The sequence below is a fragment of the Polypterus senegalus genome, chromosome 13 (genome assembly GCF_016835505.1).
Source record: "Polypterus senegalus isolate Bchr_013 chromosome 13, ASM1683550v1, whole genome shotgun sequence".
Classification (NCBI taxonomy): domain Eukaryota; kingdom Metazoa; phylum Chordata; class Cladistia; order Polypteriformes; family Polypteridae; genus Polypterus; species Polypterus senegalus.
The window spans coordinates 67759897-67786887 of NC_053166.1; the positions used below are offsets into that span (position 1 = coordinate 67759897).

The 26991-nt window shown below is 39.5% G+C and overlaps 1 protein-coding gene across 1 annotated transcript in view; it reads left to right on the plus strand.

Annotated features, from left to right (window-relative positions):
* Positions 1–825: 825 nt before the first annotated feature.
* LOC120542863 overlaps positions 826–26991 on the plus strand; it is a 97033-nt gene continuing 70867 nt past the window's right edge. Inside the window, exon 1 of the mRNA XM_039775566.1 lies at positions 826–2244. Coding sequence (XP_039631500.1) covers positions 837–2244 — 1408 coding nt within the window. The 5' untranslated portion in view covers positions 826–836. The remainder of the gene's footprint in view (positions 2245–26991) is intronic.

Here is a 26991-nt window from a genome sequence, read left to right on the forward strand (position 1 = left end):
ATATGCATTTTGGCTCTCAAGGTGTCCAACATCTGATGGATGTTGAACTTAGTGATTTTCAGCACTAACCTGATTATGTTTTTTTTTTCAGAGTACCTCCAAGATGAGCTGGACTATGAAGCCTTCACAAGTGTAAGTGAAGAAGGAGACCTCTCTAAACTTTTAACTCTGAAAAAGCAGAATGATATAGAAGAGGCTTCAGAAGATGATGAGGATGTCAGTGAAACCAATGACCTTCTTAACAACAATAATCTTGGGGAAGAGGTGAAGACTTCAATTGATGTCAGAGAATTCACACCTGAATGGGAAGCAGAGAACAGCAGTGATGATGATCTTATGAATAATAATCAGCAATTAAAGGAGGAAGATGGTCAAGAGAAAGAGCAGCTTAATTCTGAGGTAATTCAGAAAGAGATAAGAGTGAAACAGAATAGTGAAGATACAGGTGACTGGTCAGTTCATTTAAAGTCAAAAGAGGACAGAGAGAAATATAACTTAGATACTGAAAGCAAATGGTCTTTGGAGAGAGATTTTGAAGGAAAGCCAAGTGAGCTGGTTCATGGTTACAGTGTAGAAGAAGAAGAAGAAGAAGAAGAGGAAGAAGAGGATGAGGAGGAGGAGGAGGGGGAGGAGGATGGAGGAGAACAATATTATAAAGGAGAAGAATTGGGAGAAGTAGTAGTAGTAGAAGAAGAAGAGGAAGAAGAAGAAGAAGAAGAAGAAGAAGAAGAAGAAGAAGAAGAAGAAGAAAAAACTGGGAAGAAGAAACAGAAGGAGAAAAAGTAAGAGGAGAAAAAGAAATGGAAGAAGAAGGAGGAGAGCAAGAAATAGAAGAAATGGGAGGAGAAGAAGAAACAGAAGAAGAAAAAGTAAGAGAAGAAGAAATACAAGAAGAAGAGGGAGAAGAAGAAGATGGTGGTATATTCATACAGGAGCAAGCTGAGCACATACCAGATTTGCAGCTCTTTCATCAACTAAAGAATGATGGTCACTATATAACTATGGTAGAAGAGTGCGATTATCTTGGATCAAAAATAACACAGATTCTACATTCTGCCTGTAGCCAGCTATATGAAGATGTTCGCTGCAAACAGGAAGAAGGTATATTACAAGATCTAGAACAATCTAATTTTAACTTTGATCTACCAAGACATCATCATACAGATATTCACATGAGTTCAGGAAAATGTTTGAAGGCCATTTCTGAGGAGGAGGAGTCTGGGCAAGTGTCCAGTGATAGTCAAGAAGTTTATCAAAGTGAAGAAGGATTAAAAGAATGCTTTACCAGTACCGCCAAATCAATGGTTGTGCATAGTAGTAATGAAATGAAGGAGCAACGTGTGGACACATACTCTGATGATCTACAAGTAAAAGCTGAACAACTGCTGGATGAGGTTGTAAACCTGAGGACCAGTTTTGAGATAGAAGATAGCAAATATCATTATTCCATTGATCAGGATGAGGAATGTTGCATTCTTGATACTGGTGTAATCTTTGAAGAGCAGAAAAAGGATGGTCCTTCTGAGTCCTTTCCTTCTTTTTATGAGGAGACTGAAGACACAACTTCAGTAAACAACATAAAAGTGGATGATATAACAAATCCACATGGAATCAAAAATGATCCTCAGGAAAAGATGAAAAAGCAAAAGCTGGAGCTTTCATCCAACCAACAACCCAATGAATCAGAAATCTTTTCTTCATCAGGAATCTTGGAGTTTTCTAATGAAACACTTAATGAAAATATTGATGAATCTGAAGATAATGAAGAAGAAACAAACATTCTACTGACAATGAGATGTCCGACAGTGGAGATTACTGGTTGCAGTGATGAAGACAGCCAAGAACAAGATGATGATGATGATGATGACATTGAAATGATTGGCCTTGAATTAGTAGGCCTTAAAGATGTCCAACAGCTACCAACTAAGGAAAATGAAAGAAACAATGTCATTCATTCCCAGCAAGGAGGCAAGTCATCAGATGAAGAAAAATTGGCCCTGAAAGACGTCACTTTGTCATCCTCATCCTTTGAACTGTTGGAGATGACAACCTTCTTAGCTGATCCTGGTTGCCCCAAGAACGTGCATCAGTATCTGACAGATGATGATAAAGCCACCCAGAGCCATAAAAAAGAAGATCTAGAGCAACAGAAATCTATGGACATGTCTCACCCCGATGATTTCATGCAGTTTTCACCAAAGAATATTGGTCCTGGGCTCTATGACAAAGAAACCCAGAGTCGAGGTAAGAATGACCTTTCATTTGGAAAACTGAAGCTACCATAAGGTAGATGTCTACTCTTTGCTTACATCTTGTGTGACAATTTTATTCTAATGTTGTTCCAATCTGTCTCATCTAGTTTAACTATCACATCAAAGTCTTCTTTAAACTCCTAATTTAATAGTACTGGAAAGCAATTTGCTTACATCTAGTGCAACCTTCAGAAATAACTTAGTCAGCAAATGAATGGATGGATGTACTGCCTGTTTTATGTTACATTCCTGGAATACAAGGAACACTATAGCAGGACTCAATTTAGTGGAGAGTTTAGGAGACTGGGAGAAGATGATCTGGCAATATCAGTATGGCATTGACTTTACTAAGGCATCTGTATCTCTTAGAATTACAAGTTTGAGGAAGATATAATAAAGCCTTTGTTTTAATTCAAATCAGTATGTTTTGTAGGAAACAGCATGGTGGTATAATGGTTATCACTTGTGCTAATTGTGATTAAAAAGGGCTGAGAGAAGAAAAGTTTAGGACAGGCAGGGTTGTTACCCAGAAGGAAAAACAGTGTGCTACCAAAACCAAAATGCTAAACCTGAATTGAAAGTCAAAGTCAACAATTTGTCAAAAAACCTAGAACTACATGAATTTGAAATGAACTATCACTTATAGGCTTCAAAGAATTGAAAGAGTATCCACTGAGACAGGGGTTCTCAAACTCGGTCCTGGGGGACCCATGTGGCTGCAGGTTTTTGTTCCAACCAGATTCCTAATCAGTGACAACACCTGATAGCATTGAGCTCATTTAATTAACTGGTATTATTTATCTTTTATTCTACATTCAGAAAAGCACAGCAGCATGATTTTTACATTTATAAGAAACTTAGAAATATTTCTGTTTTTGCTATGGATTTAAATGCTTAACTCTCTTTTTATTATATTTTGCCCTTTCTCTGTGCAGTTTGCTCCCTTCATTGAATCTTAATAATTACAATTAAAAACAAGCAGGGTGCAGTGTGAGTTGGGCGGTGGCCGAAGGCGGGGACCTTGGCGGTCTGATCCTCGGCTGCAGAAACTGGCTCTTGGGACATGGAATGTCACCTCTCTGAAGGGGAAGGAGCCTGAGCTAGTGTGCAGGTGAGAGGTTCCGGCTAGATATAGTCGGACTCACCTCGACGCACAGCTTGGACTCTGGAACCAATCTCCTTGAGAGGGGCTGGACTCTCTACCACTCTGGAGTTGCCCCCGGTGAGAGGCGCCGAGCAGGTGTGGGCATACTTATTGCCCCCACTCGGAGCCTGTGCATTGGGGTTTACCCCGTGGACGAGAGGGTGGCCTCCCTCCGCCGGGTGGGGAAGGGTCCTGACTGTTGTTTGTGCGTATCGCCCAACAGCAGTTTGGAGTATCCACCCTTTTTGGAGTCTCTGGAGGGGGGGCTAGAGGGCATACCTTCTGGGGATTCCCTCGTTTTGCTGGGAGACTTCAATGCTCACGTGGGCAATGACAGTGAGACCTGGAAGGGCGTGATTGGGAGGAATGGCCCCCCCGATCTGAACCCGAGCGGTGTTTTGTTATTGGACTTCTGTGCTCGTCATGGATTGTCCATAACGAACACCATGTTCAAGCATAAGGGTGTTCATATGTGCACTTGGCACCAGGACACCCTAGGCCTCAGGTCGATGATTGACTTTGTGGTCGTGTCGTTGGACTTACGGCCATATGTCTTGGACACTTGGGTGAAGAGAGGGGCGGAGCTGTCAACTGATCACCACCTGGTGGTGAGTTGGCCGATGGTGGGGAAGATGCGGTCAGACCTGGTAGGCCCAAGCGTGTTGTGAGGGTCTGCTGGGAACGGCTGGCAGAGTCCCCTGTCAGAAGTAGCTTCAACTCCCACCTCGGCAGAACTTCAACCACGCCCCGAGGGAGGTGGGGACATTGAGTCCGAATGGGCCATGTTCCGTGCCTCTATTGTTGAGGCGGCTGACGGAGCTGTGGCCGCAAGGTGGTCGGTGCCTGTGGCGGCAATCCCGAACCCGTTGGTGGACACCGGCGGGGAGGGATGCCGTCAAGCTGAAGAAGGAGTCCTATAGGACTTTTTTGTCCTGTGGGTCTCTGGAGGCAGCTGATAGGTACCGGCAGGCCAAGCGGAACGGTGCTTCGGTTGTTGCTGAGGCAAAAACTTCGGGCATGGGAGGAGTTTGGAGAGGCCATGGAGAACGACTTTGGACGGCTTCGAGGAGATTCTGGTCCACCGTCCGGCGTCTCAGGAGGGGTAAGCAGTGCAGTGTCAACACCGTATATGGTGGGGATGGTGCGCTGCTGACCTCACTCGGACGTTGTGGGTCGGTGGGGGAGTACTTCAAGACCTCCTCAATCCCACTAACATGCCTTCCAATGAGGAAGCAGAGCCTGGGGACTCTGAGGTGGGCTCTCCCATCTCTGGGACTGAAGTCACCGAGGTGGTCAAAAACTCCTTGGTGGCAGGGCCCGGGGTGGATGAGATCGCCGGAGTTCCTTAAGGCTCTGGATGTTGTAGGACTGTCTTGGTTGACACGCCTCTGCAACATCGCATGGACATCGGGACAGTGCCTCTGGATTGGCAGACCCCCTCTTTAAAAGGGGACGGAGGGTGTGTTCCAACTATAGAGGGATCACACTCCTCAGCCTCCCTGGAAAAGTCTATTCGGGGTTCTGGAGAGGAGGGTCCGTGGATAGTGAACCTCGGATTCAGGAGGAACAGTGTGGTTTTAGTCCTGGTCGCGGAACAGTGGACCAGCTCTTCACCCTTAGCAGAGTCCTGGAGGGTGCATGGGAGTTTGCCCGACGGTCTACATGTGTTTTGTGGACTTGGAAAAGGCATTGACCGTGTCCCTCGGGAATCCTGTGGGGGTGCTCGGGAGTATGGGGTACGGACCCCTGATAAGAGCTGTTCGGTCCCTGTACAACGGTGTCAGAGCTTGGTCCGCATTGCCGGCAGTAAGTCGAGCCCGTTTCCAGTGAGAGTTGGACTCCGCCAGGGCTGCCCTTTGTCACCGATTCTGTTCATAACTTTTATGGACAGAATTTCTAGGCGCAGCCAGGGTGTTGAAGGGGTCCGGTTTGGTGGACTCAGGATTGGGTCACTGCTTTTTGCAGATGATGTTGTCCTGTTTGCTTCATCAGGCCGTGATCTTCAGCTCTCTCTGGATCGGTTCGCAGCTGAGTGTGAAGCGGCTGGGATGAGAATCAGCACCTCCAAATCCGAGACATGGTCCTCAGCGGAAAAGGGTGGAGTGCCCTCTCAGGGTTGGAGGAGAGATCCTGCCCCAAGTGGAGGAGTTCAAGTATCTCGGGGTCTTGTTCACGAGTGAGGGAAGAATGGAGCGTGAGATGACAGGCGGATCAGTGCGGCATCCGCAGTGATGTGGGCTCTGCATCGGTCTGTCGTGGTGAAAAAGGAGCTGAGCCGTAAGGCAAAGCTCTCAATTTACCAGTCGATCTACGCTCCTACCCTCACCTATGGTCATGAGCTATGGGTAGTGACCGAAAGAACGAGATCGCGAATACAAGTGGCTGAAATGAGTTTCCTCCGCAGGGTGTCTGGGCTTTCCCTTAAAGATAGGGTGAGAAGCTCAGTCATCCGGGAGGGGCTCAGAGTAGAGCCGCTGCTCCTCCGCATCGAGAGGAGTCAGATGAGGTGGCTCGGGCATCTGATCAGGATGCCTCCTGGACGCCTCCCTGGTGAGGTGTTCCGGGCACGTCCAACGGGAGGAGGCCCCGGGGAAGACCCAGGACACGCTGGAGGGACTATGTCTCCCGGCTGGCCTGGGAACGCCTTGGGATTCTCCTGGAAGAAGTGGCCGGGGAGAGGGAAGTCTGGGCCTCTCTGCTTAAGCTGCTGCCCCGCAACCCGACTTCAGATAAGCGGAAGAGGATGGATGGATGGAAAAACAAGCAGAGCAGAAACCCAAGCAAACAACACTCAGTCGTGAAAGGCTACAATTACTTTAGTGTCAGCCCCACAAAGTAGTAAATAACGGATTAATTAAATAATTAGAACACCTAGAAAAGTAGAAGGAAAATCAAGATGAAAATACTGTTAAAAAGAAAAAAATACATATAACTGCTTAGTACATTTTAATACTTTTTTTTTTTTTACCAAACTTAGTTTTCTAATTTCTATATTGATCCCAAAACATAGAACTTGGGAAACAACACTTCACTTAATTAACCCAGGAGTCCAATTAAAAACAGAGGCTGGTTGGAACAAAAACCTGCAGTCACAGGACCGAGTTTGAGAACCCCTGCACTGAGAGACAGCGAAACAGTGAACACCACCATACTCAAAGCATCTTTTCCTGTGACATTCTAAAGCGACTGACCTCGTCATGTGACAATACTTAGAGTGTCATGTAAACAATAAAGGCAAAACATTAAAAATATTAAAATATAGACTTCAAATCAATGATCCAGAACCTTAAAAATGTGAAACAAAATAAAAAATACATATACAAAATGTATTAATTATCACACCATAGACCTAGGTTTAATGTCCAGTCTAGTTATAGCCTATTTTGAGTTCTTCTAGTATCCACATGGACACTCTAATACAGTGTTTCCCAAACTCGGTCCTTGGGACCCCCTGTGGCTGCAGGTTTTTGTTCCAACTGATTCCTAATCAGTGACAACACCTGATAACACTGATCTCATTTAATTAGATGGTATTTTTTTTTTCTTTTATTCGACATTCAGAAAAGCATAGCAGCATGATTTTTACATTTATAAGACATTTATAAATATTTCTGCTTTTGCTATAGATTTAAATGCTTAACTCTGTTTTGTTGATTTCATTATATTTTGCCTTTTCTGTGTGCAGTTTTTCCCCATTGTTGTATCTTAATAATGACAATTTAAAACGAGCACAACAGACACACTGAATAATCAAATGCTGCAAGTACTTTAGAGTCAGACCCACTAATTAGTAGATAATGGATTAATTAAACAATTAGAACACCTTGAAAAGTAGAATGAAAATCAAGATGAAAATACTGTTAAAAAGAAAAAAAAATACATTATTCCTTTACAACTGTTTGGTACATTTAAAATTTTTTCTTTTTAGCAAACTTACTTTTCTAATTTCTATATTGTTCCCTAAACACAGAACTTGGGAAATATCTGTCCCCTTAATTAGCCAAGGAGTTCAATTAAAAACAGAAGCTGGTTGGAACAAAAACCTGCAGCCACAGGGGGTCCCCAGGACCGAGTTTGGGAAACGCCGATCTAATACATTTACACGTCCCATGTCTCTCATATCAAGTTGACTGGTACTCGGTATTATTCCTGAGAGTTAGCCTAATGGACTGGTGTTTCTAGTTTTTAGCCTGATGATTCAAGGATAGGTTCCAACTCCTCACAACCCTGTAATGGAAGAAAGTGGGGTGAGTGTTTAGAACAAGGATAGAGACATATCCTTTTTGCCTTGAAGATGTACCAGGCCTAAAAGTAGAACTGCTGATTATGTGGGACTTATCATTAAAATAGCATCCTCATCCTGCTCCACAGGAAAGTGCTCTGGAAACATATACAGCTCCATTATCGGTGCCCTCTTCTGCTTATCAGTTCCTGCCTCTATTGAGAGAGCAAATATTTCATTAATTATTTGTTATATCCATAATTTGCAACAACATATAATCTCCCCTGAGTTTGTTGAAAAACTAATATAATAAAAAAAAAAAAAACTTTTCAGATAACAATGCCATTTACATAGCCCCTTTTATGAATGGTCGTATTCAAGAGCTTTTGTGTCTGACTGTGTGGGTGTGCAAAGTACATATAAATAAAAACTTAAAGCTATGTGTGTGAGCAAGTCTGATATGCTGCATGGTTATACTTACACCACTGTGGCATCCTGAAATGAATGCACTCTAAACCTCATACAGGGTTGTATTTTTTAAGTACTTTTTTATGTTATGTCTAGAAGTGGAATTGATTCCTGCATTGATGAACAAATAAGTGGATGGATGGATCAAGTGACCACATGTTGCGTTGTTCTTAGAGTTCCATTATAATGTCAAATTGGGGTGAAATAGAGTCGTGTCGAATCTTACCATCATTATGCAGGGACAAACGTATCAGAGATGTTTGACTCTTTTGTGACCATGGAAACCAGCAGATCCTTTCAAACTATACAAAAGACCTCAGTCTACAATCACTTCTTGCACGCCTCATGATAACTGATAAAATAAATAAATAAATAAATAAATAAATAGATAAATCATACAGATGTAGTCACTTAATCAAAGTTGAAACGCTTTTCCATTCAGTTTTGCTTTCTGTAAACTATCCTTGGCTCCTGAATGGCGTGTGCCACACTTTCCTTTCCAGTCCTGAAGCAGTTGTTGATATAAATGTACAGTATATGTTTTTGTTGAGAGATGACTATTTACAGTAGGTTTAAACAAAAAGTAGCACTGCTTTTCACTTCTATGTTCATTGCAAAATCAGATTACATAACACAAGCTATTAATTTAGTGTGTGTATGCTTTTATAAGGTATGTGTCATTATTTATGTAAACATCTTACATAAAAATTCTTTACTTATATGGCTTTGTATTTTTACATGTTTTGGTTCCAAAGAAAAAAAGCATAAGAAAAGTGTGTGTGTGTGTGTGTTTTTAAAATTTATTTTATATATCAGTAAGCACAGAATCCTCTTATCTGTAAGACTAGTGTATCTAATATTCTTCTTTCTCTCTGTTGTCTTTCTTCATTCACTTTCTCTTTCCTTATCGGGGTTGGGCTCCAACACAAACATTCCTGTAACTGACATGCCATCCCTCATATGCAGCCTCATCTTGGTTATTAAGTGTTATCATTGTCTTAGACTTGTCAACAGCAAAAGGTCACACCCCCAAAGCTAGATTGAAAGACAAAGAAGAAAGTCAGTCGATGCTTTGAGAGATATGCATGTTCAGCCACCCTGTGCCATGCTGTCTCTGGGAGGGCTTGACCATCTGATACAGGGCAAACAGTAACACAATCACAACCTAATCATAACATAAGGAAATGCCAGTCATAGAAAACTTATTAAATACTTGTATTCTATATATAAAATATAATTGCAACTTTATGTACCCACATAGATAAATAAAAAATATATATTTTGAATATTAATTAACATATTGTTAACAAGTCAAGTCAGATTCTTTTGTCATGTCTCAACCATATACAGAACAGAAAGAGAAATGAAATGATGTGTGTCCAGGACCACAGAGCAACATGACAAAAACAAAAAAAAACAACAGAAAATCAAAAGTCAAATTTGTTTAAGTACAGGTATACAGCAGTCTAAGTGTTTGCTTTACTAGAGTCATAGCAGCAGCAGCAGTGGAAGTAGTCTCTATTGTATTTGGGAATAGTTAACAATTGCATGCATATATACTTTATATACAGTAGGTGTTTCTGACAGAATGTCTTTATAGTTACGTGGGTCATGGACTCAGCAAGTTGTTGAGTGTGAGGACAGAAGCTGTTACACAGTCTGGCAGAGTGGACATAAATGTGTCAGTATTGCTTGCTAGATGGTAGACGAACAAATAGCCTATGTGAGGGGTCTGTGGAGCGTGTCCATGATGGTGAAGCCTTCTGTACGCAACATTTTTATAAATGTTTTGGAGAGAAGGGAGAGACACCCAATGGTTTTCTTTGCTGTCTTCACTATCATCTGCAGGGTTTTGCAATCTGAGGTGCTGAGGTTCCTATACCAGGTAGTATTACAACGGCTCAGGATGCTCTCTTTAGTGCCCCTGTAAAATGTGAAGAGGATTTGATGGAGGGTTGTGGCTCTTTTCAAGTGTTGCAGGAAGTGACAACACTGTGCCACTGCCTTTTTTGCTATGCTTGCAGAGTTGAGGGTCCAAATAAGGTACTTCATGATGACCACTCCAAAAACGTTTCACTCTTGACAACCTGAAGAGAGTAGTCGTTGATGTGCAGGACAGGCTTTTCTGAAGTTCACAATCATCTCTTTCATTTTGTCGATGTTGAGAGATACAATGCTTTTCTGCACCAGACTGCCGGCTACCTAACCTCCTTCCTGTGTGCCAACTCAGGCCCACCACTGTCAATTACCCTGCAGTTTCACTAGAAATTTTCTGAAGGCATGAGAAACCAACAGTAGACAAGAGGTGTGATCAAGTATCAAAGGCATCAGAGGACCAAGGCGTGACAAGCTGGGGTTCAAATTCAACAGTCATAGCATGATGTTGAACTGTCATTGTGTTTTACAATGCTCAGTTTCAATTTATTCCTCTGCTGAGCTCAGTGCACAATAAAATAATAACAAATGTAATCTGAAAAATAAAATGAAATATAAAGATATAAAAATGTAATATATAAAATACACATATATATGCCTGCACTTTATACAGGATGGTTTTAAGGCAAAATTCTAACCAGTTTTGTTTTGCCTCATTCTGAAAAAAATATTCTGTAGTCAACAACAGTTTAATTTGGGCAACTGCTGTACGAAAATAAGTTTAAAATACATAACTACTAAGAGGCAGACCAAGGGCCACCATGGACATCCAGAAAGAATAGAAATGGTGAAGGTTGCAGGTAGTGGTGAGCAAAACAGCAGGGTTTTGTTCTGAAACAGAATTTTGTGAAATTGCCCATAATATTCGTTTTGGGTGTGATTTTGCAATTGTGAAATATAAAACTTGCTAAAATTAGGTTTGGGTTGAGGTGGAAAGCAAGGAATACTGTTCCACAGCTGAAACTGTTGTCTGCTTTCAGCTGTCCTTCAATGCCACAAAAATCATCTGTGGACTTCCATGGGGCTCCACACACTCTCATCTGCCTTATAAAGTTCCTGTGTGTTCACCAGCAGCCATGCCTTGCACTGCTCATTTGGGCTCAAGTCCCCCAAGTATGTAATGTAATACAAGCTGAGATCCTTCTGGAGGCTCAGGTCAGTGGATGTTAGCAGTTGAGAAGCACCTCTGAGGTGCCTGCGGTTAAGAGCTATCTATCAGAGACCACCTGCTCGGCACTGGAGTACATTTCCCTATGCTTTTGAACATGGAGAAAAAGGTGTGCGGATCAGATGAAATATCTGTGCTACTGGTCCACATATTGCTTGTGGCAAAACACCCTTGTTTTTCAAATTTTCTTTCAAAGCAAAACGTTTGCTGCAAATCCAGTTTTTGAAACCATTCAGTTCATCACTAGCTGAAGGTAATAATTGAATCACATAGTCAGTATAAAACTTAGCTATGTTAAATCTAAATGTTGCTAATGCATCAGTATCAGGTTATCTCTTTTTTGATGTAGTGTGCATATGCTAATGTGTTATCATTTGATCAAATTATTTGTTTCAGGTAAGATTAGTTTTTGTTTACAATTTAGTTTAGTATATTGCTTTGAATTTACATACTGTAGTTTCAGCTAAAATCAAATAATCTTATATTATTACTAGGGGGTTCACCCCCTGCTTGCTTCACTTGCCAACCCCTCCAGCCACTCTCTGCATCTCGTGTTGTGAAGAGGGGTGCTGAATGCACCCCAAGGAGATGTGGTTGCTCCTCCGGAATCCCCTCTTAAACGGTGATAGAATGGGAAACAAATACAGTTTTTTTTCTACCTCCTCTTTGCTTGATCAGCTGCTTTGAACATTTAAAAGCCTGTACAGCAGCTGTTCTACTCTGTCTTTTATTTCCAGCCTCGGGTGTGGTTGAATCTCTTGGCGCAAAGTCTTGCCTCATGGGATGTGAGTTCTTGATATTTTATAGGTTATAATTTAAAAACAGAATAAGAATCTGAAAATCTAACAACATCACAGTAAAGTTCGATAAATTCTGAAAAGAATGATATCAAACATATACAGTATATGTAGTTTTTAAAATAAGCCTGATTTAAAGCGTCACAAAAAAGTAATATAAAATCATTGCACAAAATCGCTGCACTTTTAGGCTTAGGATTTTATATATATATATATATATATATATATATATATATATATATATATATATATATATATATATATATATAGTAGATTTTTCTTATTATTTATAACAATCTTAAAATATTCATATATCTACCTATTTATGTATTTATTTATTTAAGGATCTTCTGTAAAAAGCCAAATTTACCCTGGGGACAAATAAAATTCTATCTATCTATCTATCTATCTATCTATCTATCTATCTATCTATCTATCTATCTATCTATCTATCTATCTATCTATCTATCTATTCTATCCATAATCCCCTATCAAGGTGAATGTGTGTTGGTGTCTTTGCATCTAAAAATATGCATGTCTTTTATCATAAGCAGAAGTGATGTTGCTTGCCTGCTGGTGAGCTCAGTCTTGATGAATTGACTCATGGAAGGATTCCTTAATCATCATTAGTGCATGTTATTCAACTAAGATACCCAGTATGTAGTGGGTGGTGTGGTGGTGGTCACTGATTGGGAGGTGTCTTCTGCTTATTGTACTTCTGCTTATTGTATTTCTTAACCTTTGAATTTGGTAGAACTTTATCTTGTATAATACACTCTATATCTTGAGAAGTGCCTTCAGCACCACCACCTGGTCTGTTCTAAATGTGTGAAGCAGTTCCATAGACTGTCAGCCCGTATTTCACAGCATTGTTTGTCCGTGTTTCTTTTTTCTTTTTCCAAAAACCATAACATTACAGTGGCATTTGACAGATCAAATACCAGATAGAACCATTTACTTCAAATTATTACAATGAAAGAAAATAAAAAATAGAAATACAAAGAAAAAATGTCAGCTGAAAAAAAGTGTACCCCAGCCATAAGTAAGTGTAAAAGAATAAAATGGAACAGAAAAGAAACAAAACCTTTTTTTTTAGAGATGATAAAACAGTCTATGACACTAGAGAGTCAATCACAGGCCAAGCATGCTTTTTCAAAAATACTATTGATGAAATTTTGCCAAATTTTTAAAATGTTTTAGACATATCCTCTAAGGGAGAATCTGATTTGTTCTAATTTGAAATAATCAAGAACATCAGTTACGTACTGAGTTCTAGAAGATGAATTTGGATTATTCCAATCGAGAAAAACAAGTCTGCATGCTAACAGTGTGGCATAGACTAATACAAATGATTTCTCCCTATGCACTTTAATGCCAGGGGAGTGCACCAAATATCATTGTTAATTGAGTTAGAGTGAACTGCTTAACAAGTATGTAAAGATTTTGGTCTAAAACAATGTTAATTTGGTGCTTTACCAAAACACGTGGCTCAGTGATGCTGGAGCCAGATATCAATGCTTGCAGGTTGGGTCTTGCCCTAGGTACATTTTGAACAGTTTTAAGGGAGGTTAATGTGATCGGTGAAAGACTTTTAGTTAAATCATGGAAAGCTTAGTCCATATAGAACTGGAATGTATTCTATGCATGGCTGAGTTCCACTCCTTTTCTGAGATGCCAATTGACAGGTCCCTTTTCCACCATGTTGAAAGTTGGACAGGTTTCTTTTAACAGGATTTGTAATTTGCACATAGAAAAAAGTCTGCAGCTGATAGGCTGAATTTGGAGCATAATTGTTCATGTAATAGGCAGTGTTTGCTTTTATTATAAATATTCATTGATCTGCCCTGAACTGCTCCTCATGTCTACTTCAGCTTTGCTTCAGTCATTCCTGAAGATTCCAAAACTGAGAACATTCATCTATAAGAGTTTTCATAATTTGCCAACACTTCAGCTGTAGTTCTGCCTTACAAGCTCTTTAATGTGATGCTAATCAAAAATAACAACATTCTCAGATACATTTTCTCTGAGTCAGGGTAATAATGGCAGCACTGAAGAAACGAGGCGCTGGAAAGGCCATCAGTCCATCACAGGTCTCTACTCACACCATGCATGTAGCCTAATGTGGGAAGAAAACCTGCACAGATACAGGGAGCCTGCACATACAACGATAGGTCATATAATTCAAACTCCAGACTCTGAATCTGTGAGACAGCAGCACTATTATGTTCTGTATACAACAACATTTAAAAAGTGAAGGATATTACTGCAGTATCTATGTTTAATAGTGTAGCCGACAGTAGGGAGAAATGTGGAGCAGCACCACTGAGACAAGGAGATTATTATGGCACAGCAAAATCATGTCATCATTTTCTTTCTTTCTTTCTTTCTTTCTTTCTTTCTTTCTTTCTTTCTTTCTTTCTTTCTCCATTCACACCCAGCTGCCTTTTCTGACTACAGGAGGAAATGGCAAGTTTCCTCTTGTCAGCCCAGAGCTGCAGCTTCATGGATTAGATCATAATGATGTCATGCAGGTAACTCGAAAACATCCGCGAGCCATTTGTACATATGTCTGCTTTAAATCTACACAGATATGCAAATCATTTTTAATGATGAAAAATAAAATATCAAAGTAAACAAGGAAGAAGTAAAAAGGAGGCAATAACTGCCTTCTGAAGATTTTGAGCAGTCAGACTATTTTCACTGGGGAACTTTAGATCAAAGCCTGTATCGGGTTCCAGGAGTATGTGATCTTACCATTTCACCTCATATTTGCCATCTTCCTGTCATTTCCCCAACAATTCACTATAGGGTCAATTTGATTTGGTGGTCTGGTTGCTTCAGATACCAATACTTTTTCCTCTCGTCAGCTTTTGATAAGGTGAAACAGTCCATGCTCCTCTCATGTAACCAATGAATGATGAGTGACAAATTCTGAGCTGGACTGACTTGAATCATACATGTTTACTATCACTGAGTGGCCCACTATGTCTCAGTTCATATCTCTGTCATCATCTTTTGTCAGACATACGCTCATCATTAAGACTGGTAGTTTGTTTTTTTCTTCACAGTCATTTCCAGGTACTCTCATATACTTCCACATCTGCTCTTACATTGATAAAAATACAGTAGTTAAAAATAACCAACTTTTGGGGTAAAAGACTCCTCATATACATAAACATAAAAATGTGATCATTTTATGTTAAATCAACTTAACACAACTATATATGGGGAACAGAGACATACCAATTTGGAGTACAAAAATGTTTATTTTCATTAACATAAGGTAGATAGACAATGACAAGAGTCACTGAGTTTGATTGTACCTCTTTTTAAAGGAATATAATCTGTTGAATTTTTCGCAGTGTGACTTATATGTGATAATCTCCTATCAAAGAGGTTTATATCAGCCACAGCCAGCAACTCTGATCTTTTTCTGTTAAATTAACAGAACATACTATAGATGTATAATGAAAACAACCCCATGAGTTCGTTATTTGAGTGTGCTTCCTCAAGTTTTACATGCATTATGCTTTTCATCCCCATATTTCATCCCCTGTCAGCTATTGCCTGGTATCCATCTTACTGTGGATCATTGATTATCATTTTTAACCTGACCTCTCCTAACATGATACCTACTGCTTAGCTTTTATTGATTTGCCTCTCCTTTCATAGATCTTTCTTTCAATATTGTTCTATCCTCTTGCCCTCACCTACCATCAAGAACCTGTCTGTATATTAAAGGACTATCCCACCAAAAAATGATATTTGTTTAAATGTTATTTATCCAATATAGTGGCAATGAAAAATAATGTTATTTTTTCGTAACAAAGTTTCTGATAGAATAAGCATCTATGGTGACCAATGCTGAACAATGGCAAACTACATCAAAAATGTTTCACATTACATGTGCTGCATAATCCACATGTCAAGTCATCGATTTGTATGCTCACAATGTTCCAAACACACGTATTTTTACTAAAATATTGTTAAATGAACAACTTGCAGAAAGCACTCTGATGAATGAAAATAGAAAGTGCTCAAACATGAACAAGCTTTTTGAATGCTTCATACTTCAGTGTCTTTCCTGATTATCTTTCACCAGAGCATTGCAACAATGGAAAAGAGGAAAAACGATTTCAAGGCGATTGGAGTCCATCAACGCTTGGCTAAGTATTGTTGGACACTGAAATGAGATGCTTCAGATATTAAGTACTAATGAAAATCAGCTGCAAAATTTTTAGTTCAAATGAACTAATGTAATGTGTCAGGACTGAAATGAAACAGGCTAAATTCGATAAAAGCTAATATCAGTCAGTCATTCTCCAACCTGCTATATCCTAACACAGGGTCACGGGGGTCTGCTGGATCCAATCCCAGCAACACAGGGCACAAGGCAGGAACAAATCTAGGGCAGGGCACCAGCCCACTGCAGGACAAGTTAATACCACATTTCTCTAATTTACCACGTGATACAGTCAATCTGAAACTGACAGCTTGAAACTATCTATCATAATCACGAAAATCTTTTTAGAAAGCAAAACATTTTGAAAGAATTCACTGCCGAGTGTAATTCATTTTGAATCCCCAGGCTGCTTTCTAAACTTCAGCTCTAAATTTGTTTAACCACACAGTGAACCACCTGAACTGGGACCTGAATGCAGCGGGTGACGCCTCAGTGCCACACTGGAACAGTGGGTGGCTTTTTATGGTGGCTGGAGTGCCAATCCTACCACTAACTCCCTGTAAGTTGGAGGACCTGCTTGCAGGACTGGATGCAGATAAACATCATGTTGGAGCTTTAATTTATTATTCAGTACTGTGGACTTTTTAGACACATTTGTTAGGTTGTTCTTGCACAAATTTGTGCATGGCACTGTCTCTCGTACCAATGCACTCCAGATAATTCCACATCATCAATATGCTTGCATGTTTTCATAATAAATAGTTTCTGTCCATCTATTGATACAAATAGAGAGGCATAAATTGCAAAGCACAAGCACGGAGCTAAATCAGCAATTGAATGGGTTAACTGGGAAGAGCAAGTATTTAAATGAAAAAGGCAAGTCCATAAACTTCCTGAGAAGTTTCTTTACCTGTAAAAATAAAGAAATTGAAAGAATAAAGCAGAAGCATCAGGCAGAAAGGTCATCAAGACGAGAAAGGTCATGGCCATAGTCATGTTTCACACCAACACACAAAGATTTACAGTGGATATCATTGTCAATGACAATAAGGCCATTGCTATACTGTATGTGACAAAAGGTGTATTAAAATGGCACTGTGATGATGTTATCATCATAACCATTAAAAAAAATAAAAAACACAAGAATTATAATAGTACCCAACTTCAGATGAGATGCTCGTCTATTTTAGGACTCATTCAGTCATACTAGGTTGAAATCAAGAGCATTCGTAATTTCTGATTTATGGTACTGTTATCACAGTTTTTACAAAATAACCAGATACCCTACGCAATTTTAAGTTTCATGACACAGTTGTTTAAAATCTTCATTACATATTTTAATTCATTCTCCAAGCTTTAGAATAAAACATCCATCTTGATTCCAACCGTCTTATTCAGTCTGACAGTCCCGTTGATCAATCTACCTTCAGAGTCTGCCACCCTTAGAAAACCACATCTTTACTGCTTCTTGGTTACATAGGAAGTCAGCTTTTTTAGACATTGCACAGTTGAATTTTTTTGCAAAATATCAAGAAAGTAGGGGCACTTCAGCTGCTATTTAAGCATGTGGTTTCAGTGGGTGTAGCTATCTATTCATTTTTCTCTGCCATGAAGAGGAAATTGCATTTCTGAAGTAAGAATATGCTGTCTATATGTGGTTTCAAATGAATAATTCAGGTCCACATGTTGGCCTCTGTTTTTCTTGTCTGGTCTTGTTGCTTGGTGATATCCCTTCATCACATGATTTTCAATGAACATCCTTAGTTTAAATGGCAATTAATTTTGTGCACACATAGACAAAAAGTGTGCCTTCGATTGGAGCCTTGCTTTTCCTCTCACCTCATAATCTTTGTATATGATTTTTGTTGTTTTCTCACTGCTGCCTGAGTTTTTGAATTTTTCTTTTCTGTTTCAGAAATTCAATATTTTGTCCTAAATGGGCGACTATAATTGAATGCACTTTTTTGGAGAACTGAAGAGCTCACTAAACCTAAGCCCAAGATGTAATCGTATTAGAGTGCTAACCTTGAAGTGAGGTGTTACGACTTCTGTTTCCTTGTTGTTTTCGTTTTTTTGCCATTGTTGAAATTTTTCTCCATTCTCTACTCTTGATTTGGTTTACTTTTTTCTTGTTTTTTCTCTTTTTCTCCTGTAGCCAATTTAGGCATCTCAGAACAACAACAATTACCTTAGAGCCCATTTAAGAAACTTGCTGCCACCACTGCTTACTGTGGCATTAGCTCACTCTCTCAGCTTTTTTGTTTGTCTCCTCTTCTGTTCTTTCTTTTGATATTCGTAGTTATTGAACGTTAATTTTCTTGAAGTTCTGACTATTGCTTTAAATGTTGGGTTTGGCGCTCTAGTTTATTTGTTTTTTATTTGTTCTTTATTTTGCCTTATGCAATTTCTCGTATTAGGATTTTGCTAGTTTTTGCATACCCCTTGGGGTCAGAGAGCAGGGTCAGCCATTGTACGGCACCCCTGGAGCAATTGAAGGTTAAGGGCCTTGTTGGAGAGAAGAGTAGGATCTCTTTTGGCAGTGACGGGGATTTGAACCAGCAACCTTTGGGATACCAGCGCAGATCCTTAGCCTCAGAGCCACCACTCAGCCCTAGTTTTGTCATACATCTTCAGCTGTTTTCTTTTTTGGATTCCTTTATCTTTTCATACTGAGTATTTTCCAACATTTGTAATTTTGACTGTAGACTTTGGTCATTTTGAATTTTGTATTATTTCTTACTTATCAAAACTTTCAAAAGGTGATTAGTATTAGCAAAGATTTTTTTTTTGGTTTTGGCCTTCCCCATTTGGTGTAATTTCATAACACTTAGGATAGTCCATGCAGTGCAAAATCTACAAGACAGCATATGGCAGGGCAGTGCTAACTAACAATTCAATGTGCTTTTAATGTGTTTGAATAGGTAACTTCCATGTATAAACCATACCCAGTTTACTCCTGAACCCCAAATACAGCACTAAACATTACCCCTTCAACACCATCTGAATTACGTGAAGACTATTGCTAGATAGAGTACACTGATTTTGCCTAAAATGTGGTCATCTAGAAAGGAAAGTTTAATAGCCCTGACCAGGAGGGCATTGTTGAAATAGAAACATGTGTCTAGAAATGTTGGTACAACCAAGGGGAGGAATACAAAACATGCAGAAATTATGCCCAAGGCACATTAAATCAGAGGACAGAGCCTGCTGTCTATCAAACATTGCTGAATGTCCACCGAAACCAGCAATCTCTTTTAGTATCTGTTCACACCCTGCAACTTAGCAGACGATACTGCAGGCACAAAAAAGATTTGTTCACATTCAGTTTCCCCTCTTTGATAATACATACACAAAAATTATTTTCTATTTCTTTTCAATTCCCTACACACACATATTTTGTGTGTATTGTCTTAGCATTTCTTGTTGAAATGTTGCTGTTGCCTTTTTATGTTGTACTTTTCCATTATTGAAAGTGCTTCTGTCCAAAAATTCTAAAGAACTTGCGCCCTATGGCAGTGAAGAAAAATATGAACTTGAAATGTAAAATTCTTAGTTGAAGTCTGCATCACAGTTGAATGTAGAAACTGAAAATGTTCCAGATATTATCTCTCAAGTGAAACAAAAGGTGTCAGCCATGCATATCAGGTCTGATCGTAAAGTAGATCTTCAACTACTTTACTAATAAGTTGTGCATTTTAGCCATATTGGTAACAAACACTGCAACTCCTAGGATCCCTTTATACTCTCAATAATGAATTCAGAATATCAAAACTGATGTACAGTACATGGCATGTAAAGGAAGGATGCAAAAAGAGAACAGAAAATATCAAAATTATTACCAGTTAAAGAAACGTCCTACTACGCAAATTGTTTTGTCCTGATTTGTTTTATAATTTGTAAATTTATATTATTATTTGTGTTGTTAATAGTACTTTTGTGACATCATCATACTGCCATTTGGTTAGGTGTTTTTCTATTGGTGATACTATTTTGTTCTGCATTTCACGTAGGCATTGTCATTTTATTTGTGGGAGTAAACCACAGCCCCTATAAAAGATGCTGGCAAGCATTTGCTTGTGTCAAAACTTTGGTAAAACCAGAAAAAATCACATATATTTTGCTTTCAAAGGGCATTTCATTGAAAATAAATCATAGTAGATTTTTTGTTTGTTTTTTAATTTGGAAAAGAGCATTTTATTTTGAATTTTGGTTTAGTATTTGGGTTTAGCATTTTGGTTCTGGTTATAAGAACTTTGATTTGTGAGCTGCCTCAATAATATATTTAGTTCGTCTATCCATCTATCCATACATATGTCTTCCTAACCCACTTATATGGCTGATTTGTTTAGTCAGCATCCTACTAATTCTGTAATGTGTGTTGTTTTTTGGAATCTTTTTATTTGACACTTTGGCTTTGATTATCATTTTTTTAAACTTCTTTTATGATTCTGAATGTTGGCATATTATTCTACACTTGTTTTATCCTGTTTTATTAATGGTTAATTCCTATTACGATTTTTTGGGGTGCTGAATCTAATTTTTGCATTTGTTTTTTTTTTTATAGAAACTCCATTCAGTTATTTGAGAATATTGTGCTTTGTTTCCATCTCCATTTTGTTTTTCCCTGGGAGTTGCCATTTTATATTGCTTTCATCATGATGAAGTGGTGATTGCAGTGATTTGCGATTCTGGTAGATCCACGGTTGACACTGTCAGTGGGATGCTATGAGAATCAGCATGTCAGATGCATCACTATTCAAGTAAATTATGCAAGCAATCAAAGAAAAATCTCTTTGTTCATATCTTAGCTGTGCTATCAAGATTTCTTGTCGCAGACGTTTGCTTTCATTTCCCTTAATATGATTCTTCGATTGGACTGAGCTTTGGTTTCAACTTTCTAATCGGTTACGTGTAAGGTTAACAATTTCCCTTTTTTTTTGAGTTTTGGTATTTTATTTGTTCGACTTTGTATTGACAACTTTGTTTTGTTTTTTGACCACTCTTTTATACTTTTCCCCTTGAGTCATCCTCTGAGCCACCTCTTCAACTGTTCCTTTTGGAATTTTCATGATCTCTTTTTCCAGCATCACATTCTAGATCTACCTTCCAAGGTTTTGCTTTTGAATGTCTAGTCATTTGGCTTCCTGACTTTCTTACCTTCTGATAACTAGTCTCTCCTTCTAAGCTACCGTTTTTATCTTTTTTGTAAAACTTTTTAAAATGTATTTTCTAGGCCAAACCTCAGAAAAACATCAGAAATGTCTCTCTTTATGGTTTAAGACCACCAGGTCAGAGCTCCCTCTGGTGGGTCCTGGTGTTACTGCATCTCTGAGCCTTGCACTGTCTTAAAAGAATGGTAGTTTTAGGAAATCACAAAGCCACTTGCTCCCTTTCAGGGACCATGTGAAAATACTGGGTTAACCCTTAAAAGACATCATGATCCCTTCTTTGTTAGCTAGAAAGGATGGACTGCTATTGACAACTTTTTTATGACCTTGCCTTCTCCTTGGGTATTTTGTTAGTCATGCCTAGCCTTGGCTGGTTTTCTTGTCCTCTAGCATTCTCACTTCTAGGTTGCTCCAAAACTCTGTTTCTAGAGGTGCCCTTATATACTAAAGTAATAGAGAAATCCTTGTCTGACATTGTCTGAAGCCTCCTAGCAGCACCTATCTTCTCACACCAGTATACAGAGAAATCACTTTGAAAATCACTTTGGATCCCTCTGTGTCTCTTTCACTTTGGGGAGTCTCTTTTGAAACGTCCTCCTGCACTATATATACCACCTTTCAATGATGTCTGCCCCTTGCAATCCATGGCTCCTAGATTACCCCTTTAAAGTGGGTTTCTCAAAGAGTGCATAAGTTCAGTAATAATTGTCTGAATATGACTGTAAAATAATTATTTGAAAAGGCATTTTAACAAGAATGAGAAAACAACTTATTATTACTCAAGATTGAACATTTCATATACTGCATTACGATAAAGTTGTTGCACACCCAGCCCACTTTAGGAAGCAATATTTGGCAGACAAACAAATTACTTCACTGAAACTTCCTTCCTAATTTCCTTGGTTGTATTCTTTGTATTTCTTCTTTCCAAGACCTAAACTTCCAAAAGGAGAAACACAGACTGCAGCTATTAATATTTTAAACCGCCTCTTCACAAGAATGTCCAACAGCATGTACCATATAAAGTTCAGGGGAGCTTACTCTGAAGAGAAACACAACATATAATTGGGAAGCTTTGCTATACAGGTTCCAATTGCTTTAATCGCAACTATGTAACTATACCAATAGAAATGAATTTCCTGCTCGTCCCCCTTTTCTGACTCAGCTCTATCACTGTGGGCCATTCCTCAATGTGTGTGTATGTGTGTGTTTACTTGTTATCCACTCAGTTGCCATAGGGACGCAGTGCTAGCAGATTCATGGGAAGTATAAACAGGTCTTCTGGAGGAAGACCAAAATATCTTCAAAAAATGTAAACTCATAGAGGTATGATGATATAACTGATCGTATCAAGAGGAAGTCGCAACATTCCCTCAGTCAATCCTGTAAGTATACATTGTGTGGACCTTGTTAGGAGAAAAAAGGAGACTAAATGTCCTTTAAAGAGAATCACCCTAACACTGAAAACATAAATCTTATTTTTACACTAAAATAAGAAAATGACTTTGTTAATCACACAGCTACAATGTTTCAGAGACTGACCTCCATTCTTTAGCTTTTCCTGTTCCTTTATTTACAGTTTTGACACCTTTATTTATTCCTTTGTCAGGAACACCATAAGGTAAAAATAATGGAAATATTTTCTTTTGTCTCATGCTTCTCAGATTTTTCCCGAGGAAACAATACCCACAAAAATATGTACAAGTGTCTCCTCTTGAGCTTCATCAGAGATCTCAGCAAAGTCACACAATGGGCTCAGATTTTCCAATTTATGTCTTGACATCCATCCATCCATCACCCAACCCGCTATATCCTAACTACAGGGTCACGGGGGTCTGCTGGAGCCAATCCCAGCCAACACAGGGTGCAAGGCAGGAAGCAAACCCCAGGCAGGGTGCCAGCCCACTGCAGGGCGTGCACACACACACACACACACACCAGGGACAATTTAAGATCACCAGTGCACCTAACCTGCATGTCTTTGGACTGTGGGAGGAAACCGGAGTACCCGGAGGAAACCCACACAGGGAGGACCTGGGAAGCAAACCTGGGTCTCCTAACTGCGAGGCAGCAGCGCTACCCACTGCGCTACCGTGCCACCCTTGTCTTGACATTTTACTGCAATTTGAAGGTATTTGTATTGGACGCTCAGTAATACATGGTGAAATGTATGATAGTTGTTTGTGGTAATAAAACTTTACTATGATTACAAAACTGTAGTACTTGCTTCTGAACAATATTATTAGTTGCTCTAATTAATATTACTGTGAAGAAAAGGTAGGCAGTGTGGCATACTGGTAAAAACTACATTCTTAGTATAAATGAAAAAAAAACAAAGATTTTGTGTTTTGGACCTTCTTATCTTACTCGTGCTCTTGCAATTAATCTTGGCCCTTTGACAACCTACAGTAAACTCTACGCAAAAAATCTTAGTGTGATTTTTAATACTGCCCTCAAATTTGTGAAAGCTTATTTCTCTCAGCACAGGGTATTAGCTAAGGCCAAGCCCTTTCTATCTGTACATGATTTTGAAACACTAATTCATGTATTTGTCTCTTCTGAGCTTGACTATTGCAATTCATTATACATCAGAGTTAATCAGTCATCTGTTCCTTATCTACTGTAAGTCAAGAATGCTGCTGCTGCCAGCCTTGTAACAGGCACACAAAAACAGACACCAGTCTTAGCTTCTTTTCACTGGCTTCCTGTTTATTACAGGATTGAGTTTAAAATTTTACTGTTTGTCAATGAATGGTTTAGCCCCCTTTAATCTTGCTGACCTCTTATACCCTTACTCTCCTTCACGATTACTGAGATCCTCTGACCAGAAGCTATTGGTCGTACCGAGTTCTAGACTTAAGCTTAGAGAGGACTATGCTTTTGCATTAGCCACTCCTAAGCTTTGGATTAGTTGAGCTTTTTAAATGAGATCAGCATCAACTTTGATCACTTTTATATCTTGCATGAAAACCTAGCTTAGCTTTTTAAACTCTCATGTGAGTATTAATTGTGGTGTTTTTATTTACTATATACATTTTCTTAGGTCTGAAACGCAATCTGATTAATTGAGTGGTTACTTACAAGGTAAAGCTTGTGGTTGGTCAGCCAGCCGGCAAATCTGCCACGTCATCTGAGTTGCGAGAAGTAGATCATAGATATGTTATTTGGTATCTGTCAAATAATACAAAGAGTATACAGCATGCATTTTGCTCTTATTGGGGCTCATCAGGTGTACATACTTTTGCATCCCCTTATGGGGATCAAACCTCAGACAATAGTGCCTGATGTGAAACCTCTGACGATGTGCCATGGTGAGTGGTTCACTTATTTGACAGGGTGAAGTTCCGAGTATTAAGTCTTAGGTCTGAAGCTCAATCTGATTAATTGAGTGGTTACCTACCCGGTAATGCTTGTGGTTGGTCAGCCTCAATAAGGGCGAAACACATGTCTTGTGCTCTTTGTATTATTTGACAGATACTGTATGACATATCTATGATATGCTTCTTGAAACTGAGAGGATGTGGTAGATGTTTGCCGACTTGGCAACCAACCACAAGTGCTACCTGATAGGTAACCACCCAATTAATCAGATTGCATTTCAGACCTAAGAATGTAAAACTCCAATCTTCACCCTGTTGAATAAGCAAAACAGCCATCATGGCGCATCATCAGAGGCTTAGCCTCAAGCACTGATGTGCAAGGTTTGATCCCCGTGAGGGGACCCAAAGGTATATACATCTGACGAGCCCCAATAAGGGCAAAACACATCTTGTGTATTTTTTATATTATTTGATAGATACTGCATAATATATATGTATAGGTGTATTTATGGAAGCTGTGGATGGGCTTGTGGAACTGGACTCGGACACAGACAGGCGGACAACGGTTTCACACCCAAAACACTCATTTTGTTTACAATATTTACATAAAAGTTCAGTGCACAAACCCAGTGCCTCCAGCACCGATCCCCCAAAGTCCAGGCCTCTCTTCACAGTGCCTTCCTTCTGGCCGCCTCCACTCCTCTCTCCGAGCTCTGTCCTCTGCCACCTGACTCTTGCTAGTCAATGAAGGGAGGCGGCCCCTTAAATACCAACCCGGATGGGCTCCAGCTGCTTCCCGGCAATCCCCCGCGGACACACCCCTGTGTGGCGGAAGTGCCGGCTGCGCACCCGGAAGCCCTCCGGGTGTTCCCAGTCTTCTTACCCCCAGCACTTCCTGGTGTGGCAGAAGTGCTGAGGTCCAGGGTTCTTCAGGCACTTGGGCGCAGCCTGGTGGTGGCCACGGGCCCCTACAGGGTTGGGCTTCCATGCCCTCTGCCCGTGGCCCCCAAAACAACCAGGGCGGTCGCCCCCTCGTGGTCTGGAGGAGGCACAAGCCCTCCTCCGGTACTCCTGGGCATTCCCGGCTGGGCTCCACCCCCAGCTGCATGCCACAGGCTGTATAAATACAATTGACTTGACTTATGGACTTCAAACCCTAAGGTGGTGAGTTTAAATCCCACTACTGACACAATGTGATTGCAAGTCATTTTATCTTCCAAACGAAATGCATCAGACCATAGCTCAAATGTCTAAGACACCCTGGATAAAGGCATCAGTCCAATAATAAGTAAAATATATGAAGTCTTGAAAGAAATTAATGCAGGAGCATAAAGAAATTTTACAAAATATAACATGCTTTTCAAACCAAATTCTCCATTTTCACTCCTTTTACCTCAGTTGTATCTCATGCCTCCTGTTTCACGAAAGCTATTTCTCCTAAGGAATTTTAGGAGAACCATCAGTGACAAAGTTGAGTCCTATATGAAACATAAATGGGAATCTCTGGTCTTTGGGTTACTAAGTACCACCACATGGACATCTCCCATTTGTTATAGGTTTCAGGTCAGATAAAGTCATTTCTAGGTATACAATCTAAAGCTGGGGAGATGGCCATGGGAGTAACTGTATATACTGTGGTGACATTAGATACTCATGAAGACACTTCTTATTTGCTAACTATGAGGTTGCAATTTATGATTTTGTTCTCCTCTACCTCTTCATATCTTAAATCATTCTTGAGGCAGATTGAAGACTTAAGTGCCAGCTTAAGTCAAAAATTAAGGAAAGGCACTAAGTAATTGCAACACAAACACTGACTTAAACAGTTTTAACGTGATAAGATACCAATGAAATAAGAGAAGAAGCGGGCCGCTAGCGGGGAGAAAAGAAAAGCTGCTCAGGAAGCAGCAGGTGCATCAACCTCTGAACAAATGGATGCTAAGCGTACAGAGAAAGAGGATGAAAACTATGAATGCGCAAGTCAAATGTATTCACTACCCGCTATTGTGCAGTACACCATTATTGGTAATAATAATAATAATTATAATACATTTTATTTATATAGAGATGGGAGATTGAGTGTCCTCCATCTCTAATGCAGGAATCAAGAATCGGGAAAGGGTGGTTACCAGGTTTTGGTAATGGGAGACCTGTTGTGTAGTGAGATTTTCTTATAAAGGTAGCAGTTATATGTGCAATTGTGTTTTAGTGCGTCTTGATGTGGAAAATATACAGTATGTCATAGTTTTAAAAACACAAAGAAAATGTTTAAATTAGACACAGGAAAACTTAAAAGTGTGAATGAGGCTTTATGGAGCAGTATTTCTTGTATTC